This window comes from Pygoscelis adeliae, unplaced genomic scaffold (assembly GCF_000699105.1).
Source record: "Pygoscelis adeliae isolate BGI_AS28 unplaced genomic scaffold, ASM69910v1 Scaffold458, whole genome shotgun sequence".
Lineage (NCBI taxonomy): Eukaryota > Metazoa > Chordata > Aves > Sphenisciformes > Spheniscidae > Pygoscelis > Pygoscelis adeliae.
Genome location: NW_008825352.1, coordinates 409,413 through 418,802, shown reverse-complemented (window position 1 = coordinate 418,802; position 9,390 = coordinate 409,413). Strand labels below are relative to the sequence as shown.

The following is a 9,390-nucleotide window of genomic DNA, read 5'->3' as shown; positions in this document are numbered from 1 at the left end:
TGTGTCCCGCTGCGGCCCAGAGGAATTTGCTGCCTGACAGCAGAGGAGAGGTGGCATGTCACTGCTGGTGGTGTGCAACCACAGAAAAGGTCTTAAATTCTGCGGGGAATGAAGGGTCTCTGGGCGCTTCTCAGGTGAGATTTCAGAGAAGCAGCTCCAGGAGTGTGTGAACAGACTGTAAACAGACCAAACGGACAGCAACAAGCCAAACGGTAATGACTGCAGTCTTCTGAAGGGAGACGTGGGCGATGTAGCTGATCTGCAGACTGCTGTGTAATCCCTCAGCTGCTTTACTGCCTCAGGCCTGGGAGATGGCAAATGATATTTTAATGTTTATGTATGCAGTGATGGCCCCGGGTGCTTTGGAGTGAGATGTCGGGGTTAGAGCAGATAATTGTATGAAAACGTCAGTTCAGCTTGGAAGTTGCAAAAGCTAATTCCATGCCTGTGCACGAGAAGACAAATCAGTCCTTGCCTGGAAGTGCTTGAGCCCTTAACTTGATTCAGAGCTCTGCAATGCAGTTACGGGAGGATGCTGAAGAAGAAAGGGGTGGATGTATGAGCTGGTGGGGCCATGGGTCACTCTGTCCGAGTAGGGCTTACAGGACAGGCTTTGATGACTGACAGATGTCTGAAAGACTGAGTAACGGCTTGATTCCTTGTTATGACAAAGCAAACTTGCAGGAGAGGATAGCAGTTTTACTGTGGATCTGAAGTCTCTCAAGAAAATGTCATCTGAAATGTCGAGGTGTGGTTGTTGGCACAGCGGTGTGTTGAATTAAGCTTCAGTTGTGTTTAGCCTCATGTACAGCCAGCTGCATCGAAACCAGAGGGCCTGATCCGAGAGCTGAAAGGAGGTTGCTGTAAGTACATGTCATGGTAATCCTGAGCGCTACCCTACTTCAATACTCAGCAGAAAAAGGCTGTCGTTCTGACAAGCTGTTGTGTTCTTGCACAAGGCAGCTTTCTGGGAACTGTGACCTGGCCATAATTTACCAGCTTTTGCGGGGGAGGAGAGAGAACAAAACGCGTTGTGGTAATTCAAGCGCTCCCTTGCCAAATGCTGGCTCAGTCTGTCTCTTAAAGTGCGTGAACCGCTTGGAAAGAATGCCGGAACAGGCGAACGTACCTCTCGAAAGCAAGCTCTGGGTTGAGGCCGTGTGCTGCTGTTAGTCAGCATCTGGAGGAGCTCATCGGGAGCGGCTGGGCTCTAGGTGCAGGTCTGTCTCCCTTTCGGCAGGCAGCTGGGGAGGAGGCACGGCAGAAGGCTCGCAGCCAGTGTCTCGTCGACCTGCAGCGTGTGGGATCTCTGGCAGCCGCCCCTGCCGAGGTGCTGCTGTTGCTGCCAGAGGCCGACTCCAGCTCGGTCTGAACTTGCGTTAGGAAATAGGAACTTGAGCTTTTGGAGAACGTGGGGCTTGCTCAGCAGTGGGTCCGCTTATTAGTCACCGTGCTACTGGGACAGCTCTTCTGGCAAGGGATTTGTGAAACCACGGGATTAGTCTGTTCTTAACTGAGAAGCCTGACGTGAATAGTCCTATTAAAAACTCCCAAACCTCCTTGACTGAGGCTCGGTGACTGGCCCAGTGGCTGGAGGAGGACAGGCTCGCGTAAGGCACTGGTACGCTGTGGGATGCATTGAGTCAGGGTTTATAAATCCGGTCCAATTTTTGGAAAATATGTTCTGTTCTGTCTGCTTGGATGCTAAGAGATTCAGAAGAGTTTAGTTCCTGCAGATTGTGGCTGACCTTCCCCGTAAAAGTTAATTCCAAGTGTTATATAAGCATGGCCCTTATTCCAGTTGCAACACAATGTTGTGCTGGCTCTTGTGCTGTGGAGTTGGGGAGGCAACCCCCTCGTCGAGCAGGACAAAATGCTCTGGCCAAGCGGCTCATGGGAGCTTGCTCAGAGCTGTTGAGGGAGAGGCTGCAAGGCCCAGCGTGCAAGCTTGTGTGGCTCTGGTCTAAACGCATCCACTACCTCCTGGAAGTGGATGGTACAGCAAACTCTACTTTTTGCGTCACTGAGTCTCTAGCATCAAGTGACCCGATAGCAAGGCGGCTTCTTGCAGCCTCAAAAGTAAGAGCAGAGTTGCAGGTCGTGGTGACACCGAAAGGAACCGACGGTTTTGCTGTAGCAAGGTTGGAGTTGAGGAAACAAGCTGAAAGCTTTGGAAGCTTCCCTACTGAAGTAAGACGTGGTAGGGTATGCAATAGCTGCTTCCTCTCCAAGGTCCTGTATAGCTGCAAAACAACATCACATGCCTTTTTGGGCAGGCTTAGTTTTCATTAGAGCTCTGCACAATTACAGAGAACTGAAAGTAGGAGGTATATGAATGTGGCTACTGCAGTCCCCTGTGCCTTCCCTTGCAGTCTGATTTTATGGGTGCAATAAAGGACCCTTTCTCTCGTATTCATTGAGCAACTGCTGAATTGTGCTCCATGCTTTCTCCAGCCTCCACTAAAAGCAAACTAGTAAAGCCCTGATCTGACAGTGGAACTTAATTTCCACTCGGACTCCAAAGCTCATCATCCAGGAGCTTTCAGAAGCAGGACTGAAACTCATTAAGACGTAATTCTGGTAGATTTCCGTTCTGTAACTATATCTCAGCTTTCAAAAATCAAGCAGTTGCAAAACAGATGCACGAGAACTCTTTGCATGCAGCGTGCTGCCTGTGAGCTGGGCTTTTTGCAGGCTTTAGGAAGTGATTGTCGTCAATAACAATCCTATGCAGGCTGCATGGAGGTGAGGGGCATTCTGAGGTTTGGCAGGATCCGGTGTTCGACTTTGACAAGGGTCATGTTGAAAACTCCACTGTCTTGGGTTATCTGGACCATGTTTTCCCACCTCGACAGTGTGAGCGTAAGTTGATAATCTTTTTGGTAGAATAAAACACAACTCTTTACTGCAGCACAGTCTGGGGAGCAGAGATATAGGTTAAGTTCCTGCTTCGCTTCAGCCGTGATGTGTGCTGTTGGGCAAGTAGCTCTCTTTGCTGCATCCAGGATTCCTTACTAAGAGTGCCACCAAACTCTCCTGTAAACTGCTGAGAAACATGATGGCAACTGAGCGCTATTTAAGTCTCTGGCCTCCCCCCCCCCCCCCCCCCCCCCCATAACCACCATCTGTTTCCTGTGAGACGTAGCAGTGGTAACGTCTTCATAACTCAAAAGTGCTGGGTCAAAAACATCTTTGCTAGACCCCCTTGGAAATACCCTGAAGAGTTAAAGTCCGCTTGACAGCCATGTGACCCTTCCACCCCTCGGGCTGAGGACAGTATTGCACTGTACAGTACAAGCTCAGTTTGGAGGCCGGTGCGGAGGATGCTCTCCAGCTCATGCCTGTAGCTGGGTGTAATGTCAAAAAATCAAACTCCAAGCTAGGCTGAGTCCTTGCTCTGACCTTGGTGCCGTGGATGCTCGTGCGATGATGCTGAGGACTCCTATGGTTCAGTGGAAGGGAAAGGCAGCCTCAGTGCTCCTGCTTCAGAGAAAGCAGGGAAAAGTGTCTGGTTTTGGGGTTTGGGGTTTTTTTTGTTTTCTCTGGACGGTGTGTTCACATCTGGTTTGACTAAACTCTCCCAGCTACTCTCCTTTCCCCATAAAGGTCTTGAATCCCTAGGAGGGTGCTTGCCTAACTGGCCCTCTGAGGTAAAGCTGAAGGGAGATGAACATTATGTACCAGTGCAACTAGTAGAGCTTTGAGGAGTAGGACGATATGATGCTCCTCAGTTCTGGATTCAGTTTTTCCATGGAGACACTTAAATGCTTTTGGCTCAAATAGGGCTTTTATCTTGACAGAGCTCAGTATGTTGTGGTTGCTTGTTGGCCAAGACTGCAGCTTGGTTGGGCACCTGACCTGCAGCGAGGTTAACGGAGGAAACGAAGGTTTCCTCTACTTGAAACTGGAGGAGGGGAAGGCTTCGGAGCATGTTCCTCCATCCTGGGCAGGGGTTGCCTACCATATGAGACATATTTGACTGGCCTTCGTCTCCACCAGCCCCTCTCTACCTCTTAATACCTGACTTTTCTTTGCCGGTGCAATTAGTTGGACTGACTTGATGATGTAATACCTAGCTGCTTTATAATTTCAAGGTTGCCGTTTGTGTCTTTTTGGCTCTGAAAGCTTTTCAGATGCTTCCACATCACTAGTCTCTGAGGAAACTTGCTTGTGGGTGCAGATAGGTTCTTGGTCATGATTGCTTCAGAGAAGCCTGCAACCAGAGCCCTTTTGGCTAGAGGAAGTGCTTAAGTTGTTTCTTTTTTTTTCCTAGATTTCTAGCAAATACTTCCTACAAAATCAGTAACCTTCCACCTTGGTCAGGCACAGTGGACAGCTGGAACAGGTGTGTGCTCAGTTACACAGATAGTGTCACAGTTTCCTCTTTAAGATGGGTCAAGGCTGGTGTGGTGAAACACTGATCTTTTACTGCATTTGGATTGTCCGTGATAAAAGTGAGGACAAATGTAAGCGTATGACTTAACACATGGGTTTTGTCTAGGTGATCTTTCAGAGAAGAGAATGCCCAGAGAAGTGCTGAGCAACAGCTTTCTCGGATACGCTCAAAAAAACCCCCAAACCCAATGCAAACCCTGTAGAGTGGAATTATTCTTTCTTTTTCAGACTTGAAACTGCACCTCCAGAGCACAGACTATGGGAACTTCCTGGCCAATGAAGCCTCCCCGCTCACCGTCTCCGTCATAGACGACAAGCTGAAGGAGAAGATGGTGGTGGAGTTTCGTCACATGAGGAACCATGCATATGAGCCCCTAGCAAGCTTTCTGGACTTCATCACGTGAGTACCAGCTGTTCATGAACAGCGTTTGAAACGTTGGTGTTCTTCCAGACTTGAAGGCTCGCAGACCAGCTTTCCACACTCAGCCCTGTAGCTGCTTTGTTTTCTGCAGCTTCTTGAATGGAACTGTTTTGGTTGTATCTGGAGGTTTCAAACCAGCTGCACAGTATCACTATGTTGTTAAAGGCTTCTGCTCCCAGGGTGTGCGTGCTTCACTGGCGCAGCTCCTTAGTTGCCTTCCATTGCAGAATTGGTTCAGTCTCTATTAGAGCTGTCATTTACCCTTGTCCCTTGTGTTAAATGTTCCTGTTGTTTTTTTTTTTTTAAATCTGATCCTGCCGCAAAACATACGCGTGCCATGCATCTGCATGACAGCAGTTGCCTGCTAGTTCTGACCCACCGAGGTCGATCAGCCTTTGTCAGGGCTGCTGTGATCCTGCCATCCCCCCCCTCCCCAGGGGCTGTAGGCCTTCCTCTCACCCTTGTCACAAACCGGTTCAGGGAGCTGAGCTGGCCAAAAATTGAATAACTTCTCACTTATGTTAAAGGCTTCTGCTCCCAGGGTGTGCGTGCTTCACTGGCGCAGCTCCTTAGTTGCCTTCCATTGCAGAATTGGTTCAGTCTCTATTAGAGCTGTCATTTACCCTTGTCCCTTGTGTTAAATGTTCCTGTTGTTTTTTTTTTTTTAAATCTGACTGCCGCAAAAAAACATACGCGTGCCATGCATCTGCATGACAGCAGTTGCCTGCTAGTTCTGACCCACCGAGGTCGATCAGCCTTTGTCAGGGCTGCTGTGATCCTGCCATCCCCCCCCTCCCCAGGGGCTGTAGGCCTTCCTCTCACCCTTGTCACAAACCGGTTCAGGGAGCTGAGCTGGCCAAAAATTGAATAACTTCTCACTTTTGGGGTTAATCTTTGATTTGTTTTTTGCGGCCAGCTCGGTGGGATCCAACAAATGCCAGCACTAGGGGAAGGGAGAGCCTAGAACATGCAGTGAGGAAAGACGGGGCTGCAGCAGCCTCGGCACGTCTCTGTCAGTGCATGAAAAGACACGGGGCGTGTGCGCTTCCACAGCAGGTGCAGCTGACGTGAAAAGCTTGAAATAGCACAGTGTTTGTGCAAGTATCTTCTCCTAGCGGTTTTGCACAACCCTCTGCTTCCCTGTGTGCTGCCCTGGTTTTAATTAGTAATAAAAAGAAATTGCTAGCCTCGGTGAGATACCAGTTGTGCTAGTTTGCATCTGAAACATGGAAGTAAAATTACCTTTTTTCCTTTCCTTAGTCTATGTTCCTGTAAGCTCTAGTTTGGCTTGAAAACTGCATAGCCAGTGGCCTTCTCTAACCAGCAAGGAGATAAATGTCATGGACAAAAGTGAATTTCTGGTTCAGTAGAACGTGACTTTTAACTTGCATCTCTGAGAAGAAGATTGTACTCCGTTCTTGAGTCGGGTAGCTGATAGATCAGCATTCATTTATTTGATATAGTGAGCTTGGGCTCATCGCAGGCACTCTGGCAAGTGGTGTTTAATCTTGCATTTTTGGCAGTTGTGTGTGCGTTATCTTGCTTGCCACCTAGAGATTTTTGAATGGTGCAGGCTGATGTGGAAAGCCCTTTGTGGTTGATTCAAAGATTTTAAATTTTGGCCTGTCTGTGGCATCTCCTGCATGTGCAAATATTGGTTAAAAACCTGTCTCTCTGCTGTATTCCTTCCTGTTCTGTACTTTCTGTATCTGGACAGTAACGTGCTCTCATTTTTCTAACCCAGTGGCTCATATCTGTTATTTTCTGGGTCACTGTGCTAAAGCTGCCTGTCTTTTAAGCCTTTCCTATTTTCTAAGAAATAGTTTTTTTTCTTATATGCCTGTCACTAAAAATCATTGAATTTTGGTATCTGGCTATAGATACAGAGCAAGACATCAGCAAGACATTACCAAGCCCTTATTTTGCAGCAGTCTTTGCAATGGATGAAGTGGTTTCTAGCTCATCATCTTAGTTGTGTAGAGCAATCTCTTCTATTCTCTCAAACTTAAAACAAATAAGTTGACTTTCAAAACACCCCTTTGCCCATCTTTAATTTGCTGTAAAGACATCAGTACTGTTTGAGCCTGGCAATATTAGGTAGTTTGTCCTCCACTGATGCTTCTCCTTTGCCCTACAGGTTTATGGAAATGTCTAGTCTCTATGGAAGTATCATAGTAATCACTAATGGTCTCTTCTTTTAGCTTCTGTCATACCTTTTTAAAGGCAATAGCCTGGGCAGGACACATGAGTATCTTGCAGACTTTAAAACTTTGCTGTTCCCTAACAGTCTCACTTTGAAAACCGGTGTGTGGAAAAGATGAACTGAAAGGTCTCAGACCACGTCTGCCCTGATTACACACTGCCTGACTTGGTAGGAAGGCTGCGAATGGCTGTGGAAATTCAGTTACACCAGTCCTGTTGACCTTTATCCAGTGTCTACGTCCAGCTCGAGTTGTGCAGAAGACCTTAAACATCTCATGTAATCCAATAGGCCGGTTCTTGCAGCTGTTTGAATGACTTAACTTTAAAACTGGTGTTTTGCCCTCAACTTGATTTAACTTTGATCTTGTTCTGCTTCTGTCTCTCTGATTTTGACGAGTTCTCTAGGACAGCACACAATTCTGTGCAGATACCTGTATCTCTTGCCTACTGCGTAATCTCTTCTTGAATATATTGGTCCCATTCCACACAGGATGTTCCTTCCTTGAGTTGTCTTCACTCTCATCTCTTCTTTTCCTTTTTACCCACAAGATTTGCTTTAATGCCACTGTCTGCAGTGCTGCCTAGAGGAGTGCAAAAGGTGAAGCAGGAGAAAAGCTGTTTTCCTACGTGAAGCGTCTCCACTCTCTTGCAGAGCCTTTTGTGCAAGGAGTCCAAGTGTTCAGTTGTGTTTTGGCATGGTTCTGCTGCACCACTGATGGAGGGGTCTCCTCTGGGTCCGCACTCATCACACCAGTGGAGTATTGATGAAATAGAGAAGGTGTTATCAGCTTCAGCTGGTCCAAGGTGGGAGTCACTATCAGTGTATTAGAAGCTCTAATAACTTCTAATGACACTACAGACAAGTTAAAACAGAAGAATGAGGACAGTGAAACACAAGGAGTTTGGAGAGGGTGCTGTATTTGCCCAGTGGGTCTTAATATCTTCTGTTGATAGTCCTAATATATTTAGTGACAGGGCTAGTAGAAAAGAGAGTAGACTAGATATGACTTCTTGGGCTGCCTTTCAGGCTGTGTTTTTTCCCTGTAACTGTCCCGTGGGTTGTAGTAGGCCTTGGTTTGGGGCAGGGGGCAGAAGCTTCAGGGATTATTGTCCTGCTGACAATGTGAAGCTTCCCACTCATGTGAAGAACAGCTCTGTTTGGAGACTGGCAGGGCGTACTTGTGCCAGTAGCCTTCATCTAACCCAGGCTTGTGTGTGGGCAGCATCACACACATGTTCGGCCAAAGGATGTTGGCAGTGCTGGGGATGTTGTGACTGCAAGCGGCAGAGGTACTGTGTCATCCTGCCTACCCTGGGTGACACTGGGACAGCCCTGTGCCACTTGATCTTCCATTCTGGCTGGGCACACAGATAGGCGTGATGGGATGATTTATCTTTGCCTTGTAAACATGACTATTTCCCACTCCTTTCTTTTAGGGCAGTTAATGAAACTTGAGCAGGAAATGGTAAAGATGGCTCCTGGTAGACAGCTCAGGGCCAGCGAGGCACCAGGTGGTCAGAAGAAGAAGCTGTGCTCACCTGAATGTGTCCATGTGCTAAAACTGTACAGGCTGAATTGAAATAGGAAATGGTAGAAAGGTACGGAAAGTTTGAGCAGGGCTGGCTTCTGCAGGAGGAAAGCTTGAGTTCACTGGGACTCTTGAGAGAGAGGCATTGGGTTGTAAACAGAGATATTTTTTTTTTTTTAAATCGAGTGGGATTGTAGGAGGTGTATCTGGCTTAAAATGAAAGGAAATGTTTTGTAGCACGTCCAGTTCAGCTCTGAAACTCACTGCTGCCGGATGCCTTTGTATGTACTTATATTTTTTGCCGCCTTAGAAACGTTGGATAACCTCACACGAGACAGGCCCATCGAGGCCCATTGAACACTTGGGTACCATCCCACTGAGAGTGGCCAGGCTGTAGACGGCTGGTGCCGGGAGGTGGATCAAGCATTTGAAAAACAGCCAGGCTTTCTCCTTCCTGAGTGTCCTGCTGGACCTCTGGGGTGGTTTTGAGTTGGTTGACAGGTGACTGTCGTGCTTGTTTTTGGAGGGTGCTCAGATCTTGACCCAGGGCACATTGCTGAGAAGATCTGGGGAACTATCTGATCTGACGAGTGATCCCCTCCGATTGCTCCAGTGCCAACCTGCGAAAGCCCCACTGTTTGTCCTTCCCATGGGATTATGCTGTGTCACTTCTCTTAATGAGAGAGTTAACAAGTCAATGACCTGCTACGTCACCTGGATGCTCACAAGTCTATGGGGCCGGATGGGATCCATCCAAGAGTGCTGAGGGAGCTGGTGGAGGAGCTCGCCAAGCCACTCTCCATCATTTACCAGCAGTCCTGGTTAACGGGGGAGGGCCCGGAC

The 9,390-nt window shown here is 47.9% G+C and overlaps 1 protein-coding gene across 1 annotated transcript in view; it reads left to right on the top strand.

Moving 5' to 3' along the window:
• Nucleotides 1–1,107: 1,107 nt before the first annotated feature.
• ATP6V0D1 (ATPase, H+ transporting, lysosomal 38kDa, V0 subunit d1) overlaps nucleotides 1,108–9,390 on the top strand; it is a 30,779-nt gene continuing 22,496 nt past the window's right edge. Inside the window, exons 1-4 of the mRNA XM_009330379.1 lie at nucleotides 1,108–1,125; nucleotides 1,241–1,366; nucleotides 2,772–2,862; nucleotides 4,624–4,795. Of these exons, the coding sequence (XP_009328654.1) occupies nucleotides 1,108–1,125; nucleotides 1,241–1,366; nucleotides 2,772–2,862; nucleotides 4,624–4,795 (407 nt within the window). The remainder of the gene's footprint in view (nucleotides 1,126–1,240; nucleotides 1,367–2,771; nucleotides 2,863–4,623; nucleotides 4,796–9,390) is intronic.